Source organism: Lonchura striata, chromosome 6, assembly GCF_046129695.1.
Source record: "Lonchura striata isolate bLonStr1 chromosome 6, bLonStr1.mat, whole genome shotgun sequence".
NCBI lineage: Eukaryota > Metazoa > Chordata > Aves > Passeriformes > Estrildidae > Lonchura > Lonchura striata.
The window spans coordinates 4,462,680-4,486,037 of NC_134608.1; the positions used below are offsets into that span (position 1 = coordinate 4,462,680).

The 23,358-nt window shown below is 44.8% G+C and overlaps 1 protein-coding gene across 2 annotated transcripts in view; it reads right to left on the reverse strand.

Moving 5' to 3' along the window:
* Nucleotides 1-315: 315 nt before the first annotated feature.
* SLC35F4 (solute carrier family 35 member F4) overlaps nucleotides 316-23,358 on the reverse strand; it is a 118,928-nt gene continuing 95,885 nt past the window's right edge. For both annotated transcript variants that reach the window (XM_021534645.3, XM_021534644.2), the window contains 6 exons: nucleotides 19,974-20,271; nucleotides 10,983-11,202; nucleotides 5,041-5,166; nucleotides 3,791-3,983; nucleotides 2,399-2,488; nucleotides 316-768 (listed from right to left, as the gene is read on the reverse strand). In XM_021534645.3, coding sequence (XP_021390320.1) covers nucleotides 527-768; nucleotides 2,399-2,488; nucleotides 3,791-3,983; nucleotides 5,041-5,166; nucleotides 10,983-11,202; nucleotides 19,974-20,271 — 1,169 coding nt within the window. In that variant the 3' untranslated portion in view covers nucleotides 316-526. The remainder of the gene's footprint in view (nucleotides 769-2,398; nucleotides 2,489-3,790; nucleotides 3,984-5,040; nucleotides 5,167-10,982; nucleotides 11,203-19,973; nucleotides 20,272-23,358) is intronic.

Below are 23,358 nucleotides of genomic sequence, written 5' to 3' on the forward strand. Positions count from 1 at the left end.
CTGGGAGGAGAGGCCTCATGTTCTGCACCCATGGAATATTTATTCTGATAATAATTGAGAATACTGTTGTGAGCATCAGAAATTAATTCTCCAAAATTCTAGGAGAGGTTTGAAATGCTTTTCCAAAACTGCTACCTCGCTGAAAGGACACTTCATTGAAAGTCAGTCAAGATGTTAAATTTTGAGATTTAGCTGGAAATATCCAAGATATGTATCCTCCAAAATGGCTCTACCTCTGCCAGCAAAGAGAGATAAATGATGTTAACTTGATCCACATTTTAAACTCACCAGCTCAGAAAGACACAAACTTAAACATTTGTTTATTACAAAAGATTTTATTGCAGTTATTTACACCCGTTCCTTGTTAAGTGTATAAATGTAAACATTTATCATAGATGTACTTCTCTTATCTTACAGTTCATCCCCTGCTCAGGTTAGATGACATTTTTTGAAGCATACAGGTGGTGAGGAAAGTTAAGCTATATTCACAGAATATACATCAGCCTGCAGGGAGAGTCCTCCAGCCCTACGCCAGCGGGATGGACACTGTCCCGTTGGCTCTGCTCCTGCTCCTCGTGTGGACGCTGGATTCCGTGATGTCCTCGGAGTGATCCTCGCTCTTCTTCTCCTTCAGGCTGTTGATGAACCTCAGGGTGATCTCGTCCCACTCCTCGGGCAGCAGCATGAGCAGGAAGCCGATGCAGATGATGATGGTGGCCCCCAGCCGCACCACGCTGAAGATCATCTTGTGCTTCAGCAGGTCCACGGCTGGGAGGGGAGGAAACAACAACAGAATCAGAGCAGCAGCAGGATGGACGATGGCACCAAGAGTATTGGAGTCTGGGACATCCCTCTGGCTGCCCTGGCTGTCTCAGGACCCTGGCAGGGGTCTTGGAGACCTTGGCAAGAAGTCAAAAACACCTGTGGCTTTGATTTTAGCCCATGGAAAAAGCTGCCAACTCTGTGTGAGGAATTACAAGTCACAAGGGTTTGAGTAGTGTGACATTTGAACTAACACAGGGTGGATAAATAGAATTTTGAGATTTTTAGAATGGGGTTCAAGGGGGTACAAGATGGAGGGATTTGGGACTGTCCTGACCTCCTTCTCCTTCACCTTGTCCTCCATGTCTTGGTGTGGTGGTGGCACTTTTCTGTTGGTTTAAGGTAGAGATTCACAGTCTGACATGGGTGATGGGAATTGGGGAAGAAATTGCAAACACAGACACGGAGTTTTGAGTAAATAAGGTGGGAGCCACTCGAGGCTCAGGGCAGAATGCCACGGCCTCCTTGCTGGCCAGAGCTCAGCAGGTCAGAGAAAGAATGTTTAGATGAGAAGAAATAAACAACCTTGGAAGTGCAATCAGACACATTCCAGGCTCCTCATTTGGCTGCTCGGGCTAAGGGAGGCAAAGACTCTTTGTGATCTCCTGGGGTCACCCTGACCCTCAGAACCCCAAGAGAAATTGGCACAGGAGCAGCCTGGCATGTCCCTGTGACCCTTCGTCACACTCTGGGGGTGACACTGGCCATGGGGCTCTCAGATCTCCCCAAGCTTTGACCTGACAGTGCAGGACTGGAGGTGCCCCAGCTTCTGAGGAAGCCTGGAGGGGCTGGATTGAGCCTCAAGATTTCCGTGGTGAAGGGTCCATGAGGGAGCTGTGGTGGCTCAGCCTGGAGAAAAGGAGGCTCAGGAGGGACCTTCTTTCTCTCTGCAAGAGGCTGCACAAAAGGGACAGGACAAAGGGAAAAGACCCCAAGTTGGGAGAGATTGGATATTTGGAAAAAAATCTCTGAAAGACTGGTAAGGCACAGGCACAGGTTGCCAAGGGCAGTGGTGGAGTCACCATCCCTCAAAGTATCCAAAAAATGAGTGGACACGGCACTTCACTTTATAGTTAGTGAGCACAGGGATGAAGGTTAAAGGTTGAAGGTTGGACTCCATCATCTTGGAGGTCTTTTCCAGCCTTAATGAACCTGTGATTCTGTGATTTCTGGGACAGAAGGCACTTCATAGCAGCTCTCCTACCCACAACAGGCTGCATCAGCACAGTGTTCCCTCAGGCTGCAGCAACCAGGGATGGGGAGAGAGCTCCAGGTGCCTCCAGGCCCAGCCTCCCAGCTCCACAACAGCCCCCACAGCACACCTGAGCCCTTGGGCAGCCTCCCCCAGGCATGGCTTCACAGCTGCATCCCCCAAAATCCAGATCCTCCCCGCTGCTCAAACCCCAGGAGCGATGAGGCTGAGGAGACTGAAGAGCTGAGAGCTGCTCCAGAGCAGAGGTTGTTCAAGACAGGACTCTGGAGTAAACTTCCACCCAACAAATTATTTAAGCAATAAAGTGCTTTCTGAGTTCCCAGGGGCTCATTTTGGCAGCAGCAGCAGCTGTGGCACTGGTACCTGCATTCCCAGGGACGCTGAGCACGGTGCCAATGGAGATCAGGATGGGGTAGGTCAGCACCACGCCAACGTTAACCAGGATGTTGAAAGCTAGGGAAAAACAGAGAATAACACATGAAAATGGGGGAAAACACCAGAGTGAGACATTTCTCCTCCACCTAGACCCTAAAGGGACAATATGTGATATTAAGTATCCACACCACAATGAGGGAGTTGTCACAAAGTGATTGATTTTTGGTTTTTTTTCTATAGGAGGAATTTTCTAAATTTTCTAATTTTCTACTTTTCTATAAAATTAGGGGAAATTCTTCACAGGGGAAAGGGGAGGGCTGAATGGCTTTTCACAAATCATAATACTGAAGTTATCATATTCCATGGCTTTGCACAGGCTTTAATCAGGTACAAAAAACCTGGTCTTTTGTTGTTTTGGGGTTTTCTTTGTTACATACAGCACTCCCAGAGAGCTCTAATTTCCTTGAAAGATTAAAAAAAAACTTGACATTTTCTTAAGTTTCTTTAACTTTTCCTTGAATTTAAGTTTTTGATCACCCACCACTCAGTCCTGCTCCTGAGTCTGCTGCATAAGGTGGGGTTTATACACTTGGGTGACAAATTATTCCTAATTTTGGTACCCTAGGAGCTCACAGGGCAGCTGCAGTTGTGGTTTGAGCAGCTTGAGGTGCTCACAGCAACTCAGCTGCCAGCCTGGCCACATCTCAGGATGGGATGGGCAATGACATTCTCTTTGCTGCCATTTAATAAACACATAGTAAGACAAAAACCTCTTCAATTATGGAATAAAAGACTTTACCAAAGGAGAGGATGCTGTTTTATGTGGAAATGAAAATGTCCCTGGGTTAAATCCAACAAGTATTTTGCTGGCTCAGAAAGAGGAAGCCTTATGTGAGTCCTTCCCAGAGCCTGCAGAAGCCTCAGAAAGGTGCCCCAGCACTGGGGGTGCCCCTGTCAGTGCACAAACATCCCCCAGGAGCTGACTGGGAACATGCAGCCCCTTTGAAATGGGATTTAAAGCAGTCAAGCTGTGCCAGAGACAGGGGCATTGGTGTGGAACTACGGTAGGGATGGAAAAATGGGCAATTAGTAGTGCTGCTTCATGTTTACTCCCTGCTATTACTGTTAATTATTCATTGTTATCAATTATAACTATGCTTACCTATCAATTATTAATTGTATCTCAATTAATAGTAATGTTTCATGAAGTGTAATGAAAAATATGAATCATTTCTAAGGAGCACCAGTTTGCACTGTGATCTGTGGGAGAGCTCTGCTGCTTAAGGGGACAGGGGGAAATTGTTTGTGCCCGAGGCCAATTTTATAAAGGGTTGGAGGGGTGAAGACCTAGAAAAATAAATAAATAGTTTTATCACTTACCTAACCAGAGGCCAGCTACTCCACACAGGTAGCCCCATGGCACAGCAGAGAAGGGGTACCAGTACTCCACTTTTGTGAAGTAGAGGATGATGGGGGTGATGGAGATGAAGATGAAGTTGAAGAAGCCCAGGGTGGACACAAAATGAGCTGCTTCCCCGAAGTTTGCACTCCCAAGAAACATTTTGAACAAAACCTGGAGAGGAGAGGGGAGAGGAGAGAGGAGGGGTTTAGATTCCATGCCTGCCATGGAAGCACTCCATTACCCCGGGGAGAGTGGAGCAAAGGACAACTTGGCACAGCCCTTTTCCCTCCCAGGAGTCTTGCAAAGGGATCTTTGGTGGGATTTCTGCCCTTTCCTGTGTTTCAGCTCCATGTCTTTGCCACGGGGATGGCTGAGTCTGTATGACAAAGCTTTAGACAAAATGCCATGAGGAACAAGTGCAGGAGAACCCTGGAAAAACCAAGAATAAACCAAGAACTCGAGGACACACCATTCATGCAGTAAGTGTAGACGATTTGGGCTGAGTGTGGCAATGCTGGTGTTTGGGAGGAGACTCCAGTGACTTCCCTGCTGTGAGAGGAAAACCAGCCTGGAAGGGCTCACTCTGTGAGAACCTGTCCTCTGTGAGCCTCAATTCATGAACTCTGACTTTTGAAAGGCCACAACAAATCCATGAGTGAGATGAGCAAAGTCTAAAGCTGCAAGGGCAGCTCCTGATCCTGCCACGACCCACTCCAAACTTTACACAGGCAGCTGAAAACAAACCCAGCCACGCTCAGCCCAGCCTGCTCCTGAGACACAGAATTCCTGCCTATCCCAGCCCTCACCCTCCAGAGCAGCCAATTCTTCCAAGCAGAAGGGGCTCTAAAGAACAGCCTGTGCCAGGCTGACACCAGGGCTCCGAGCCCAGCCCGTGCCAGGGAGCTGCAGGGCAGACCTGGGATGAGCTGTCCACCCTGCTGCACATGGAAACCCCTTTGGAAAGTGTAGAAAAACTCTTGTCATGATTTAAAAATGATCTCAAACTCCTCCTGGCGTGACAGTGGAGATTTCATTAAAGGCTCATTAAGAAAAGCCATTCTGGGTAATTGGCAGATGACAACTAATTACCCTCACATTGTCACCACAGTGACGCAGGAGTGAGGAACGGAACAAAACATTCATTTTACAGCGATTCTCTTTGTATTTATGTCATTTTAACAGGCAATGTGAATGAATTTAGGAGTGCCAACAAACAGTTGTGACCTACCTTATAGAGTGCAGACGTGGAGGCTGATCCCACGGCATAGGCCACCCCGATAATTGAATCACCCTGGAAACCATCTGCATATGCCATCATTACAATTCCTGTGATTGCCATTATTGCTGCCACTATCTGCACAGACAAAGCAAAGCAGTGTAAAGCTGAGATCATCACTGGGAGGGGCTTCTCATGAGCGTCATTACCTGGAGCTTTCTTGTTTTCCCTTAAACAGGGAAGATTGTGAAGCATAATGGAAGTGTGTGCCCTGACAGGGGTGTGGATCTACAGCACTGCAAATTCTGCTGGGGCTTCCTGACAGAACATCCATCATTATGGATTTTGTCAGCTAAACATCCAACTTGGAGAGGCACCTGTGAGATCAAGAAATTTTAAGGCATCACACTCTACTGTACAACAAGAGAAATATTCAGCAAAGCCACCAACTGGACTTGAAATGCAAACATTAGATGGCCAAACAGCCTGGAAATTTAGTCCAGTGGAATGAGCCCTGTATTTTGGAATACCAGGATACCTCAAGGAGCTCTTCCAGCTGTTTTGGCTGTGCCCTTTTTTTTTGGACAGATATGACTGAATTTCTTCATGAAGCTTTACATCTGTGCTTAGGTTTTTGGCCTCATTTGAAAATCCCAGAGAGAGCATCTAAGGAGCTTCAAAGAAAAAGAACAGGAATCATTAACTACACCACATCTGAAATCCTGGATCTTGACTCCAAGAACCTTAAGGAAGTGGTAGGGAGCCCAAAGTGTTTTATTCTTTTAAAAGAATAATTCCACCTAATTGCCCTCAGCAGGTAAATGTGGAGTGTGAATTTCAAAGACACTGAATACCCAACTTTCATGAGCCAGTGCACTTCTCCTGAGCCAGCACCAACGTGACATGGGCACTTTGCCTCTTGAAAACATCACTGAACTTCATTTAAGAAATATTTAGTCCTGGATAAACCTCAGCTTCAGCCCACAGACCTCAAAGACTTCATCTCAATCCAAACACGTGCCCTCCTGCAAAATAGCCTTTCAGAGCTCACTGTTTTGCCAAGAGTCCCAAAAACCCACTGGCACACATCCCAGGCAGATGTGAGCCAGACTGAGGCAATAAGCACAAAAAAACCCCCAAAAATAACTTCAGCAGAGCCAGTCAGTAGAGCAAAACTGTATTTCAAGGGACACACAGGACAGGGACACATGACTGACTCAGGTGAGGCTGTTCTCACACAGGGGACAATGGGGAACCCAGGGCAGGGCCAGTCTCTGAGACTACAGGTAAAAATGTCAGTGCTCCTAAATCCCCTAGGCATCCAGGCCAACATCTTCCCAGGAAAACTCATCTCCTGGGGGCAGCTTTGAGTCCTTCCCCCTCACCATCAGGCCTATTTCACCAGTCCTTGAGGCACACAGGTGCCCCCTCACATGGCAGTGGCTGTGCCAAAGTCACAAACCCCACTGCAGGTCTGTGTCCCACCTTACTTCCACGTGAAACACCCCAACTCCAACACACAGGTCAGCAAAACCTGAAGGTATCACTGATACTCCAAATTCATCATGAAATGAAGCTCAAATCCAGATCCCTCAGTCTCTCAGTGGTGTGATGAGATCTGGGAGGGTTTTAGCAAGAGGGGACCAGGATGTTCCCCCCTTTTCCTCCCCAGGATAACACATTCCAGTAGTGGGGCCATCCTGGGAGACACCACACAAAGTCCCAGCCTTGAAGTAATGTCCAGTGACAGCCAGGACCCCTCAAACATCCACAGCCTCTCCTCTGGGTGTGCAGAACACCCCTGCCCTGCCACACTGCCTGCCTGGAGTCATCTCAGGCTGCCCTGCACATCCTGCCCTGCACGGAAATTCAGGATTTCAGCTGTCAGCTGGAGGATTTCCAGCAACATGTCAGTCTCAGAAGGCAAAACAGAAGAGTCCAATGTAGTAATGGCCTCCTTCCAAGGGCAAGGATGGAGATTTAATTCTTGGTGCCCTCACTGCTCAGTCCTTTCCTTGTGTCAGTGAAAATGAGTAGATCCATCATCCCCTTTTATAATGAAAAACTTACTCCCAGTCTGTCTAAACCAAATTTAGAGAGCCAGACCCCTAATTTAATCAATTATTTATAAAGCCAAACACTTTTTTCCCCCCTGAAACAACTAAAAGGATGGACACATGGAGCATCAACACCTCCCGAGACTGAAAACAGCAAAAACATTATTTAAATTTCATGCTCAAGGCTCCTCTTGCATGTTACATACCAGGGCACCAGCACAGCTGCCCTGTGCCTGCCTCAGGTGTTGGCTTTAGAAACCTGAGCTCAAATCTGCAGGCTGCTCTGCAAGGTCACAGGGAAGCAAAGGTGGCTGTCAGTTCATTAAACGAGGCTTTTAATTAATGGAATAATGTAGCAACTTTCTTTTGGAGCCTCCTAGGTAAGGAATTAAACTAGCATGCCTCTTTTTTTTTTCCCTTTTTTTCCCTGAAAGAGAGCAAGGCCAACCAACAGTTTATCAGAAACATTTTTTTTTTTCTGTGTTGACCACAGCAGAAAGTGAGGTGTAAAGAATGGTTTGGGTTGGAAGGGAACTTAAAAGATCATCCAGTTCCAACCCCCTGCCATGGCAGGGACACCTTCCACTAGACCAGGTTGCTCCAAGCCCCATCCAACATGGCATTGAAAACCTTCAGGGATGGGGAAGAAACCTCTCCCCAGCTGAAGTCAACATTTTCAGGGGAGAAAAATGTCCCCAAACTGCTCTGTACCTACCTAAAAAACAGTGATTCAACTCCACACCTGAAGCCCAACCAAGGGCTTAAACATGCAAACATTTAAGTATGTGTCTAAATCTAAGCAGCACAAGCCAGCAGAACTACTGAAATATGTAAAGTTTTTAAAGTATTTGTGCTTGCTTGGAGCCAAAGCTCTCTGGACTTCCCAAAGTGTAACATGTATACATTATTAATTTGAGAGAGATGTTCGTAAGTGTCCAAGCAAAGGTTAAGGTGCAGGCAGGGATGGTTCTGTGTGTCCTTGCCCAGGGCAGGAGGTACTTCAAGGTACCTCCACCTGCACTGCTTTTTATAGGTAAATAGAACCAGAGAATTGTTAAGGTTGGAGAAGACCTCACTGAGTCCATCCCTTCTCCTAGCACTGCCAGATCCACACTAGACTATGTCCACAAGCCCCACATCTACACATGTCCTGAACACTGCCAGGAATGGTGACCCCACGTTTCCCTGGGCAAGTGTCTGACCACCCTTTCTGTAAAGAAATCTCTCCCAATATCCAACCTAAACCTCCCCTGGTGCTTTTCTGTCCCGGGTGGGTGCTACAGCTTCACCACTGATGGCTCTGTGTGCAGCCCTTCTGCAGGGCACTGTGCCATTCCACAGGGTGGCCAGCAAGACAGGTTTGTCTTTAGATGTGGCATCTAAAAATCCAGCCTGGCTGGCAGCAGCTCTCAGTTGTGCAGGAAGGATGCCAGGGGATCACAGGGATGTCAGGCAGATCCCACATGCCCGTGAGCATCCGTGGGCAGTTTGGGGACTGCTGCAGCCACACTGAGCAGACAGGGAGCTGGGAATGTGCTGCAGAGCCAGTCCCAGGCACTGCTGAGGGGCTGGGAACACAAACCCTGTGAGGAACCACTGAGGGAGCTGGGGGTGCTCAGCCTGGAGAAAAGGAGACTCAGGTATGACCCTATCACTCTACAGCTCCTGAAAGGTGGCTGGGCTCAGGTGGGGCTGGGCTCTTCCTCCTGGCAGCACTGACAGAACCAGAGCACACAGCCTCAAGGTGTGCCAAGGGAAATGCAGGTTGGATATTAGGAAAAAGCTTTTTACAGAAAGGGTGATAAAGTTCTGGAATTGTCTGCCTAGGGAAGTGGTGGATCCACCATCCCTGGGTGTGTTTAACAAAGCCTGGATGTGGCACTGGGTGCCAGGGTTTGGTTCAGGTGCTGGGGCTGGGTTGGACTCAATGATCTTGAAGATCTCTCCCAACCCAGTGATCCTGTGAATTCTGTGATTCTGTGAATTTTGTGAATTCTGTCATTCTGTGAATCCCCACCTCGATGCCACCTGGATGTGCCCAACGGCCACGGAGCATTGAGGCTGAGCTGAGCTGAGTTCCTTGGAAAAGCTGGCTCAGCTCCTGGGTGCAGAGTTTTTCCACAAAAACATGGCTCAGGGTATGGGGTTAGACCTTTATTTCTTTTCATGTCCTTGCTGTCCAAATAACCCAATTCCTGCTACTCTCTGAGGAGCTGCGGGCGAGAGCAGCTGAGGCATTCAGAGCACAAAAAGCTGGGTCTGTGCTGCTGTCTCAAACACTCCTGCGTGGTTATTAACATAATTAAGTGTTATTCTGTCAGGAGAGCAGCTGAAAAACACTGTGAATTACCCATCCAGCAAAGGCACCCAGGCTCTGCCAATGAGCAGTGAAATCCAGTTTATGTGCAGGATTTGCTGCTCACTTTTCCCTCCAGGTTTTTCCTGTGTAAACCCCACGGTGTTTACAAAATTCATACTAATGCACATTTATGGCAACCTTTTTTAGCCAGTGAAAAATAAATAATAACTGAAACCAGCTTTTATTTCTAGGTTTCTTTAACAGAGCAGGCTGGGAGAACACAAGAGCTATGCTTGCTCTGCCAGAAAGATGCTGCTTTGAGATGAAAATTAGCTTAAAGGGTACAAAATGCTCAATCTTTTCAGATGATCAAGGGTCAGAGGGGGGTCGTTATTGCTCCTGCTATTTCTGTAGAGAACTGAGGGGTTTACACCCTGTTTATTCTTTGAATCAGTCAGTGGGCTGAGGGTGGGTCACATTCACCTGATCTTTCTGTATTTTCATCTGTGTAGGATATAGATATCCAGGTGTCTGGCGTTACCTTCAAGCACTGGCTCACCTCCTCAGCCTGGCAAGCACAGTTCTGCTCAGTGTCCTGTCCTGGTGGTTGCTCCAAAAGCCAGATGAGACACCTGTACAACAGGATGTCTTTTCCTTTCATTTCTGAACCTTCTATCACACTATTAATCCAAAAAAAAAAAGAAAAAAAAGCTGCTGTGCCCATTTTCAAAAACCAAACTGACTCGAATGAGTGTCCTGATCCACCAAGCTTTCCATGGAACTTAAATCCAGCTGCTGCTGGTCCCTTCTGGTCACAGCCACCACACCTGGCCCCAGCCAGTGCCTAATGAAGTTCAAAGTTTCCAATAATTCAGTCAGGACTGTGCCCAACACGACCTTGAGCCATTTCAGAGGGGAATCTGCATCAATGAACTTTGCAGAAATCCTCACTACTCCTCATCCAAGATGTGAAGCCAAGAGTTTAAACTGCTGCATGTTGGGAGATGTGTGCATGGAAAATCACAAAACAGGTTTGCTTCCCCCAGATCCAGGGGCACATTTTGTTTGAGTACTGTTTTAAATTTTTGCAGGTCCATTTTACTGCCAGTGCGTCCTGAAACACTTCAGTGCAAAATGCACCTCCACACAAGAGAGCTGTGTTAATTTTAAAGCAATTTTTACACATGCACATGTAAATGTGTGTTTGAAAAGTGACAGGGTAGCACAAGACATAAACATCACACATTGCAAACATCTGTCTATCCAAACAAAGAAGAAAACTGCTTTGGTTAGAATCTAAGCATTCATCACTAAATTTAAAATATAATCAACCAAACTTCAGCACAATAAGCCAAGACAGGTTTATATGAAACTGGAAGTTCTCCTATTGTAATTTATCAAGTTACACTTGGCTGTAATAGCTCCTTGAATTCTGAGGTCTCTAACTGATCCTGAGGCTGCATCATAAAACTGAATGAGAAAGCTTTTCATGGTGTGTCTACACCCCAGTGCAGCACTGCTGGGGCAGCACCATGGCTGATGGGTTTAAGTGCAATAATGAAAAGATGAGAGAGTGGAAAAGGAGGCATGTTCATTACCCTTGCTCCCATGAACCTGTCTTTGAGCACAATCCAAGAAAGCAAGAAGACAAAAGCTTTGTTACAACAGAAGAGGGCAGAGACGTCTGTGGCTGTGAGCTTCTTTAAAGCCAGTAAATACAGGTAGTTAGTCAAAGTCCACAGAATAGAAAAGGGAGCAGTCCTTTTAAGAAAGAGTTTCAGCGTCAGACCATCTTCACCAAAAATCCGACTGCATTCCCTATGGAAAGAAAAGAGTTTCAGTCTCAGCCAGGGTTTTCCTTAGCATTCACTCCAGCACAACAAACATTCATTAGGCTTTTATCCTGCTTTTCCTCACTACTCCACACGCCCAAGAGAATCCATTATTTAATTCACATAGGGAAAACAAGCCACAATCTTCTTTAAACAGCAATTTCTCAAGAAGAAAAGACCTAACTTACCTGGAATAATCACACTCTGTGCAACAATAATCCCAGGGACTCACACACAGAAATGAAGGTTATCTATAATGTTCTGACAGCTCCCAGACTCTGCCTTCAAGGCCATGAGCACAGGGATTAGAATCACCATTTTTTTCTCTGCAGCTTGCCAATTTTCTTCTCTTTTTGCATTGCTCCAAGCTCTCTTTTCGTTCTTACTGAATTATATTTTTATGCATGGCCAAGGAAGCTTTAAGGATTGCCTAAAGATACTCAAAAAGACTGCCAGACACAGCGTGGTGGGGAAGGGAGCCACCAGGCAGTGGGAGTGAGCCAGGCAAACAGGAGTGTGAGAGAAGGAAGGGAAAGGGAGGGGAAGGTATTTAACAGCTTCTTTTTATTGTACAGTGAAAAACTGTATTTTCTGGGAGACAATTCCTTGAGGATTAAACTGCAAACAAACCCCCCAGCTTCCCAAACACTGTGTCCCACACAGCTCAAGTGAGCTGTTTGCTTCTTTGGGATTTCAGGAATTTCTGCCTTTCCCAGACTGGGAAGGATGTTTTTTAGGAACTCTGCACTCTTGGTTGAAGGTATTCCTGAAGATATTCCCAGTGTGCTTCACTTCTTGGCATGGCAGGCACTGAGAAGATGGCAAACATCCATAACCTATAATCCTATTTCTAATATACCCACTACGTTACTACTTACTATATGCAATGCCACTATTTATCTGCCAATTCAAGATTCATTCAGTCATTAATCACAAAACTATATTTATATATACTAATAAAGATTATATATACTTAAAAACTCCTTATACAACTCTAATTGTACCCAATAAGTCAAATATACATATTAAACCACTAAAAGGCACTTACTAATATAAAGATTTGCATTAAGTAAAATAATTTACTTATCATCTTGAGAAAAGGGGGGAATGAGACAGAGTAAAAATTTAACAAGGTAGAAATCCATTTAGATTTAGGTGAAATGAGCCACTTTGAGCTTACTAAATATGCTGTTTATTCTAGTTAATATGCAGCCCTAAGAAAACTACCCCAGCTAAGGAAAAGAGATAAAAAAACTCCTCAGACCTTAAAACAAGGCAAAGTAACCCAGAAATTCTTTCTATACCTTCTAACAAAAACTAAGTACAAATATAACTAACTATAAGTGTAATGTAAAATCAACAAAATAAATATACATTAACCTATTGTAAATTTTTATGCATATATAAATTAATAAAGGTAATTAAAAAGATCAAACGTTCAAAGGTATGCATGTCCATTAAAGGGCAATAAGTCCTGACATGTGCTATAAATAAACATACCCATTCCCTACAAATCTTTATGGAAATTATATAATTTAATTTTTCATCCACATTTTAGCACCCTGGCACTGCTTTAAACACAGGAGGTCCCACAAGTGACCCCAAAAATCAGTGGAGTGAACCAAGGCAGCCTCAGCCTGCAGCACATCCTTCCAAGGGAAGGGACAGGGAGAGAATAATCCAAATGTCCTGAGGCTCCAAAGTAGAATAATAACATCTATGTAATAACTGAGATCAGCTACATCTTAACCCAAATGGTTTTATGATTCTACTTAATAGCCACTTGTTTCTTGATGCCACGAAGACAGCCTGGTGTACAAAGCAGTCATTTCTGGCAAAAATAAATTCCATTCTCAAACTCTGTGTACTCAGGCTGGTGGATCTGCTAATTATCTCCTTCACTCTAGTTGACCTCAACGCTCTCAGGAGTCCTGTTCACCACAGATCAGGATAAAAATGTTTAAAATATGAAAAAGAACAGTTACTGGTGGGCATCATTTATCAGAGATGTAAAGCAAACAAATTAATGAAGCAAATAAAGTAATGCCTAACTTTACATGTTTTTGTAACTCTGATTTCAGCAGGAGTTAGAGGTGAGAAGTTTCCTTGTGTGAGAAGGAAATCACTGGCAGCACTTCAGTGTTCCTTGACATGCAGATACAGCAGCTTACCTTTATTTAAATATGTTTATATATATATATCAATATAGTGTATTGATATTGATAATGATATTGATATTATATATATAGCATTATATGTATATATAATTATGTAATATTATGTAATACTACATAGGTAATATAATATAGTATTACACAATAAATAGAATAGAATAGAATAGAATAGAATAGATATAATATAATTAATATATGTCATATTATATTATATTATATTATATTATATTATATTATATTATATTATATTATATTATATTATATTTTTATATATAAATATATATATTTTTTAAATATATGGTAGTGATATAGCAATTTACTTTTAAAAGATGCTTCCCCTTGAGACATAGGTGGGTGCAGAGGGTGATTCTGGGCTCAGACTACACCTCACCTCGAGACAGGTGGGTGCACTGTGGCTGTGTCCCCTTTCCATGACACCACAGCCAGGGTGCTCCATGTCCTGGCACCAACCAACCTGCTCTGTGAGCCCCGCACCGGCGTGGTGGGAATTCTGCCATCACTTCTGGGGCACAGCTGCATCATTTTAAGCCCACCCTGCCTCAGGGGCTGTCAGGATCTTAGAGGAAATGTTATGTGTAGTAAATATAATTCGCGCCATCCCTTGTATGAAATATGTAATATTAGATACTTGTTAGATTATGCCCGTTGTATTAGTTCCCCTCCCTTGCAGGTGAGACTGGGTGTATATTGGAAACTGATTTACAAGTCACAGGATTGGCTCGGCCAGGAGATGGGCCATGGCTGGACTCCAGGTGCTGACCATGGGGACTCCAGGTGTTGATCATCGGTGCTGATCGTCACATGAATGGTCCAAGATGGATCTCATGGAAATCCTCAGACAGATCCATGTGAATGCAGCCTTCCCATAAAATCTCATCAAGAATTCACCTACTCCGGACATTGAATTATTTCTCCTCATCACCAAAAAAAGAAAATCTTATTAACCTATGGACACTGAATAGAAGAAAAGACTGATTGCTGAAATCTTGGCCTCAGGTGGAATTTTCCTATAAAAAGCACTTGTGCCAGGATGGAGGTGTGTGGGCATAGGAGAAAACCTCTGCTGAGGCTGACTCCTTGTGGCACACCCAGGGCCGACCCCTGGCTCGGCTCTGTCCTTTCCTTGTGGCTGGCTAGATAGAATTTGACCGCTAATAAAATTATTTTTACTTTTAATCTGGCTGAATAAATTCTCATTTATAACAGAAAGAAGCCTGTGCTGTGTTCAAACGAGGCAGAAATGTGCCTGGCTGCCTCCAGAAATGCACAGCTGGACCCAGATGCCAGAACGGGCCAGGTTTTGCTGTCCTGCAGATCCCTGGGATGTCTGCACACAGCCAAACCCGGAGCGGAGTCAGGAGGATGCCCTGAGATGTGAATCCTCAGAGGAGGAAGGCTCGGTGGTCATTCCATGGTTCTGGGTCGGTGATCTGGGAGAGGCAGCTGGGGCTGCCCCAGCGATGTCTCCTGTCTCTGAGCCCCCAGGAGCAGGGGGAGGGAGGAGCAGGGATGCACATCCAGGAAAAGAATCTGGGAATGCTTCACAAGCCCCAGGCAATGAGCTGTTAAAGAAGGGCCTCCATCACACACAGCAATGACCAGACAAAACAGGGGCTGGAGGTTCCTCAACTCTCCGTGAAGAAAACACAGCAAAGTCTCTGACAGGGTCAGGCTGAGTGAGGCAGAGACGTGATGAATTCACCCCTGTGCCCAGCAGAGCTCCATGAATAATGCTCAGTCAATGAGGAGCTGGGAGAACACTGTATTTTCCCAGTCAGATTGCCTGAGGCTTTGTGAGGGCTGGTGGCTCAGTGGTTAACTCAGCCTCTTTGACATGCTAATAAAATTAAACTTGCAGGAGTCCTCAGACGTGGCAGTGATTAAAACCTTGGGCTCAGGAGAGAGGGCTCCCTGGAACCCTCCCCACACAAATAATGCTGCAGGCTGCTGGCTTAGAGGCACAGACATATCTAGGGGCAGCTGACCCTGAAACTACGACACAAACTCTTTCCAAATGCACAAGAAGTCTATTTAAAACCTGCCCTCTAACACAAATAACTCTTTTTTACTTGCAGGTAGTCCTCAGCTCTGGGCAGCGTGCCATGCTCTCAGGAATTCCAGCACCTCAGGCAGTCGTGCAGCTCTGCCTCTGGCAGCCACCAAACATCTCGTGTGCCCTCTCAGTTATTCTGATGCCAAGCCCTGCCCAGGAATGGGTTTGTTCCCTCTGACACACAGCGAATGAAATCCAGCAGCTGGTTTTAAACAGCTCACAGAAAATAAATAAATAAATAAATAAAGCAAACAGGCAGAGACCTGGGGCACAGGAACACAGAGAATGTGGTGACATCACCTGGATGTGACACTGGGGCAGCAAATTACACAGCAGCACCTTCTGGGAGCACAAATTCAGGGCTCCTGCCCAAATGATGGCATCTGCAGCAATAAAACACCTCGCTGCATGGGGCAGGCACCAAAGTGGGTGAGTGGTGTCCCCAGCACTGAGCCTGAGCTGGCAGAAAGGGCCTGGCCAGCTCTGCTGGTCTGGTGGCGAGCTGCAGCAAAAGGAAAGGGGCTCTGCAGTGCCCGGCTCAGGGACAGCACCAAGGAATGTTGTGTCCCACAGAAAGGGTCCATGGGAAGCCCAGCTCTGTGCTGATGGTGTTCCTCATGTTCCCCCTGCAGAGCAGGTCTGGGTTTGCTGTTCCACAGGTGGCTGAGGGAGCTGCACTGAGCTGCTGCTGCTACACGGAGGGACAGGACTGTGAGTGAGTGTCACCCTGATTCCTAAGATTTTCTAAAGCCTTCTGAGTTTACATTCTGGGCATCTCAGATTCAGTCAAAGAAAGAAACTGAGAGTTTCTCTCCAGGCAGAAGCCTGGGAAAGAGCTGGGAAAGAATGTAAATAATTCTTTATCTCTCTTGTTTTTCACATTGTTTATAGTTAAGTTCTATCACTGTGTGTCACGCACTCTGCACCAATGCTTTGAGTTGTTTTCACTTCAGGACCAATGGATTTGATCCTTGTAAAGCTCTGTATAAAAGAGCAGGGTATTCTGAATAAAGTGGAGTTTTACTCTCAACAGCCTTCTAAGTCAGTCTTCTCATTCCCGTCCTGCCTCGACAGCGACAACATTCTATTAGAGAATTTTCTCAGGCAACTTTCAGTAAACAACCTATTGTTTTGCATTCCTTCACAGGGGTGGAGAAACTTGATGTACTGGTGGTTTGTCCAATGTCTTTGGAGAGGTGACACATTCACTCCCCAATCCACTGTCACCTTTGGAAAAGTATAAAGCTGGAGTCAGAAAATAAACCTTCCTTCTTTACCTTGCAAATAGCAGTGGCTCACGTCGTGCTTTCACGTGTCCTACAGTGACAGGTGAGGAACCTGCAGGGATGGGTTTCATACACAAATACCAGCTCATGGCTCAGTCTGCACTTCAGGTGATGCTCACTTCTCCTTATCCAAGAAGTCCAACTCTTCCCAGTATGTTTTGTTCACACTAAACCTGCACCTACCAACACTTTCCCTGGCTGGGAAGAGCTGCAGCTCCAATCTCAGCTCTCACACCGGGGGTGGATCCTGGCAGGAAGCTGCTCAGCATCACCCTGCTTGTCTTTGAGAAGCCAAGGCGCCAAAAGGGGAGGCAAAATGTACTGACATTGAAAATTTCACCCACCTATTCCACACCACAACTGCATCAGGCTCCAAAGTCGAGTCTGTGCAGTGTCTTCTGCTGTGGTAAATGCTGGCAGGGTTAGAGTTCCTATTTCTGAGCTTCCTGAACTTCAGACCATCTTATCCAGCACTAATGCAAGGAGTTTCCTTCTTCTTTCTGCAAGGAAACTCTTTATGAGGGACATAACTTTTATTTACAATACTGAGGGGATACCCAGAGATGTCTTCTGCCTCAAGACAACCAAGACACTTCACCTAAACGCAGCAGTGAGTTCATAACCCTGAGTTCTTTTCTCAGACCGCAAGATTGAATCCCTAAGGTAAAGAAACACACAGTTTATAATCTCAAATATTATAATAATAGAATGCTAAAGTGGTTTGGGTTGGAAGGAATCTCTTAAAGCTCATCCACTTCCAACCCTCTGCCATGGCAGGGACACCTTCCACTATACCAGGGTGCTCCAATCCCTGTCCAACCTAGCCTGGGACACTTCCAGGGATCCAGGGGCAGCCACAGCTTCTCTGAGCACCCTGTGCCAGGGCATCCCCACCCTCACAGTCAAGAATTTATTTTCAATATTTAATTTAAATCTGCCCTCTCTCAGTCTGAAGCCATTCCCCTTCCATGTCCTTGTCAAAAATCCATCTCTCTTGCAGCTCCTTTAGGTACTGAGCAGCCTAAACTTTCCAGAAAGCCAATCTGAAGTTGAGGATTGAGACTCCTGCCATTCCAAGTGGGATTTATTAAAGGAGCAGTGACTTTCTGCAGCTTTGCCAGCCTGGGGCAGCACTCTGCAAGTCACTTCCAGGATCACTGATCTCTGCCAAGATGTCACAGATATTGTTTGTTCAGATCCACTGGGAGTATCTGCTGGACAAAATGCCTGATGTCTTTAAAGCTCCTGGAGAGTAACTACATCCTCCAGAAACACAAAGATAAATCACCTCTGGTCTCCAAGGAAAGCCTGGAACTGCTGCAAATGGGTTTATTGACAAGAATTAGCTACTGCACTGGAGTAAAACAGGCACAAATGAAGCAGCAAGAAATCTTACAAAGTGCAATAAAAAGCCTTGTAACAGGAACAATATCAAAAATGCAAATCAAGAAAATACACAATTAATGCAGGTTTGAAAAAGCCTCTGTTCAGGGGAAGAGGCTGGTAAAATGACCTCCAAAGATCTTTTCCAAATTAAATCTGTCTACAAGTTAAACCCACAGATTTTCAATCCTTTAAAAAATCCTGCCAAAAAATGGAGAGCTCATCCTGAGAAGATGTCCATCCCATGTCTATCTGTAAGAATTTGGATAGTCAAGTTGTAACATAGCACAGACCAAGTAGTTGTTCCTCCTGATTAAATCATTATTTACCAGCAGTTACTTCCTCCTTGGGACGTGACAGATCTGACAGATCTGTCAGTTCCTGACATATCTGGAATAAGAAATACTCGGGGAAGATTCCCATCAACTCTAACACTGTTCCTGAGTCCACACATTCCTCAGTCCACTCACTGCAGAAATTCCTGTGGCATTTAAGAGAGTGCCCTCAAATTTAAAAGCTCAGTTCTTAACAGCTGGGGAAATATATCAATTATTTAAGCACAGGATTTCTTTTTTTTTTAAGCACTGCCCCAAAATTTTGCTCTGATAGAAATATAATCAATGAACCAACTGCAGGGGGTTTATCTGCAGGGATATTTCTTATCACCTTCTTCCTTATGTGCTGTGCAATTGTTATTACTTCACCCCACATGCAGAAGCCAAGCTGACACTGCTCATGTTCTCACAAACACTCCAGCAGAAATCTGAATGAAGCATCATTAACAGACAAAGCACCAGAGTTTGCAGAGAAGCACTTAATTAAGTGCAACTGTTCCATTTCAGTCACACTGATTTGACAGAAATGATAATTTAGGGCCAAATTACATCCCAGATCCTGGCAAAAAGCTGCTGAGGGAAGAGTTTGGCCCTGCTGCACTCCAGCCAGACAGTCACAAACTGTATTCCCTGTGTGCTCAGGGACAGCAGGAGCCAGGGATGGGCCCCACGCTGGCTAATTCCTGGTGGAACAGACAATTCTGCTGGAGTCAGGCAGGTTCTCTTCCAAGCAAGCCTGCACTGGAACAACAGAATTGGATCCCAGCCCAAAATGACCCTGTGAATCTCTTCCCTCCCTGGGCAAGGTGTGGCATCTCTTGGTGAGCTGAGTTTTGTCCTGTCCTTTAAAGCAGCTCCCACATGCTGTCAGATCAGTGGAATAACAAAAGTGGAGGAGGAACTGTGAAATCAGTTGTCACAGAATGTGAGGTCCTTCCAAGCCCTGCAGACAGATTACATGTGGTTTTCCTCAGAACTGGCTAAGGTGAAGTTCACCCTCAAGCTTGGATTTCTCTGTTTTCTCAGGGGCTACTGAAAAGGAATTTATAAATTTCCAGCAGGAGGAAAGAGCAGTTTGCATCCTGCTGTACTTGCTCAGCACAGAGAGCAAGCCATGATCTTCCACATGGAAACCACCTCCTCAGCTCTGAGCATTTTTCTTCTCAGCCAGGAGCTGGCTTGGTTGTACCCAACACTGCTATTCTATCATAAATGGACCTGGACAGATTCACCTGATCCAGGCAAGAACACAAAATATAGAGAATTAGGCAAGACTATAAGCAGATTATTGACCTTTTCAACTCATTTAAAAACCCCTTTAACAATCAAGTACCCATTTATTCAGCACACATCACTCATCTGTCAGCCTCCTGTGAGCTATTTATGAATGAGGTTCTCTGTAGCATGACCTTTATTCTGACACCATGGGTGGAATGAGCACAGCAGTGATCTCAGCCCTCAGGAATTAGATTTTTTTAAAGGGATACTGCCACGATAAAGCCTACCTGAATTTTTTGATTGGAGACTGCTTTTCCTGTGAAGTTGCAAGGTGCCCGGAATAATAAATGGGAAAAATCATAATGTTCCAGTTTGTTGAGAACCAAGTAATGAAAAAGGGACAGTCAAAGGTCTCAAAAGTGATTTTGACGAACTGAGTGGTCCCAACCCAGGAGGAAGAGACGGACAAAATGATCAAGAATCTCCAGATTAGCTTGAGAAATGTGGATGTGCAAGACTGGCATCGTGTCTGTCCTTCAGCTTCTTGGCTGCTGCTCTCTGTGTGCGTTTGTGTTCCTTCTTCTCCTGGAAAAAAAAGAAAAGGAAGAATAGAAAAAGAGTTGTACATGTAATGAATGCACTCAAAATAATTCTTGGCAAAGCCTCCAATTCTGGTCCAAGTCACAAATCATCCCTTGCCTTCTCCCTGTAACTCCTCTGTGTCCCACAAATACTGAAATCCTGCACAGAAGTATTTTAATAATACTGTCTTTGTCACTTCAAGGAGGCAGAACTAAACACAAACACAACAGTGAGGGCTGAGGTAACAGCATTACAAATAAGCTGTTGTCACTATTTGCTTTATCAGCCTTTCATTCCCTCTGCCAGCAAAATTCCAGAATAAAAATACATCCCTTGGAACCAACAACATTACAGAGGCAATCTCTGTGCATGTGTGCAACAGAAGAGCTCTCAGCCTGCAGGCCCAGGCACAGCACCAAGTTCTTATTCCTCAACACTTTAATTCCACAATCACTTTTATTTGTAAGCTGGGATGGGGAAGAAAGAAATAATTTGGTTTTAAGTACCCAAGCAGAGAAAGGCTTTTTGCAGTCAGGTTGGTGTGTACTTACATTTCTGAAGTCAACAAAGGAAACTGGACAAAAGTGAAGCTTGGCATGCCTAGAAATAAACCCCTGCACATAAACCAGGAGCAGCAGGAGAGCAGGCATTTCCCATTTCAGCACAGCAGTTTTCAGACCCAAGTGCACGTTTCCTAACACAAGTGGGGAGAATTTGATCTCACTGAGTGGTGATTTGCTCTCCAGACAGATCTCCCAGAGATGCAGCCCAGGATCTCTGTTTTGCTTCCCTAGATCCCAGCTGGAAACAAGGAGCACTAACGCTGCTGCACTGGGAGCTCACGGGGCAGCACCGAGCTCCCACCACTCACCCTGCCTGACCACATCACACCAGTCTGGTAAAAGAAACAGGAAAATCTCCTCAAAATCATGGCCTGAAGCTATTCTTAACTACTCCTATCAATTATCACCCACATTAATACATGATGTGATATACAGAAGAAACAATATGATTTTGAGAAAAGTTATAGATGCACTGAGTGAGAGAATACACTGTCCTATATCCAAATTTTATGTGACAGAGGTATCCTTTCACACTCAGGTTGAATTTCCTTTTATATTATTGGTTTTGCAACATTAGCCATAAAGAAATGTCAAACTGGGGTTCCAAGCTATTACTGTAAACCAACATTACACATAAAAAGATTTATCATAGCAGGGAGTGCATTTGGAATCAAGAATTTTCCTAACTAGGACACGGAGCTTTTTGCAGTTGTAATTGTGTGATGTGGCTTTTTCCTAAAAATAATCCATATTCAGTGGCTCCATTGTTTAGTGGTGAATCAAGAATTTAAATAAAATTACAGGTTTATTAAAAACATGCAGAGGATAATCAGCCACGGGTCTGAAAAGGCAAGCATCCTTTTAGCTTTCTCCTTGGCTGCTGAGAGAAAGTAGATATTTTTATGGTACTAATAATGACTGACATCTATTGAAAGGTAAATTACAGTTTATTTGCAAGTTCAAATGGTTTAAAAAGAATATATTATAGCAGCATCAACTTGCAGGTCTTCCTGCCAAGTAAAACTACCATGCAATTAGTCCTTTTTCAGCTACCACTTAAAATAATCACACAATGATAGAAGAATAAAGCACTTTTAGCCATGCTTTCTATTTTTCAATTACAAAATAATGATGCAATTGGTGCATGACACCACCATCAGCATTTGATTTGGATGTTACAGTCCCATGTCAGGGAAAGGCACAGAAACACACACTTGTTGCAAGACCTACCTTGGATTTAAAGACCTGTGTAAGTTTTAGCCTGAATAAATGCCCAGTGGGGAGCTGCTGTAAGTTTTTAACCAGTGGGATTCATCCCGTGTGATGTAGTTAGCAAATAATTGTGTATTCAGGATGAACAGGTTGTCTGGGGCCCCTTTATATTTAATGATAATGGAAAGGCATGGTGAGAGGGGAGCTGATCCCATCCTCATATATCTACATCTATCTCCATCTAAGCTCACTGGAGGCACTTAACTCTAGGCCAGATATTTGCAATTAACTTAATTGTGATTGATCCCCGTGACAGAGGAGCTTGACAGCAGCTTTCAAAATCCATGGGATGTGCACACCTAATTCCTGGCCAATGAGTCAAAAGGACAAGAAAGAGATTTCAAAATAATGACAGGGCTTGAACTGGAAGCCACAGGGTGAGCAGGCACTTGGCTCCCATTAAAGAGGTTTAGAGATTTCCAAGTCATGAAGCTGGGGGTGGAGCAAGCACTTGTGTTTAGACACCCAGTGATAATGAGGAGAAAACAAACTGATCAGCCAAAGTGGCTGGGAGACAGCATTTTACAACTGGCAAGGGAGCAAAAATCCTTGGGGGCTACATTTGGATGGGACTGGAACAAACCAAGAGACTTATCCTGGGAAGAGCACAGAAGCAAGGGTGAAAGCAGAGGTAAGAATGCAGATCACACTGCAGGTGACACAGGGGGATGGCACTGGCCAATGCAAAGTGTGTGGAAGGCAGTGAGCAGAAACACCCCTGCATGGTCCTTTGGTCCACAGTGCAATTCTTACTGACAAGATGGTCACAGAAGAGTGAGATCAGGAAAATCAAGACCTACAGCTTTTCATCAGAACTCTTCTGGCTATTTGGCAACTAGACCCTAGAAAATTATATTCTTTTTATTTGTTTACCTATTGGGTCAGTCCTAGTAAGACTTCTCTGATGAGGATGGGAAGATCAGGATCAAAAGGGAAATTAATAAATGCAAAGTAAATACTTAGAAGAGTATGATGTCTGGACACTACTCAAAAGACTTAGAGACCTTTCTTGGAGAAGATGGATTCTGATTTTGGATGTTCCTTAGTGCCACCATGTACAGTTGTTTCAGCCTGATATCTGGAAAAATGAGACTTGGGTTTTCTGATATCTTAGCTATGATCTTAACTGCAAGATGCTGCATCAACTCCTTGCAGCAGTGATCACCTCCAACACTCTTCTGAGGCTTTCCATCAAGAGTGTACTCCTGGAGCACAAGATCCCTCTGTTTTCCAGCACAAGGAGGAAATGGATGAC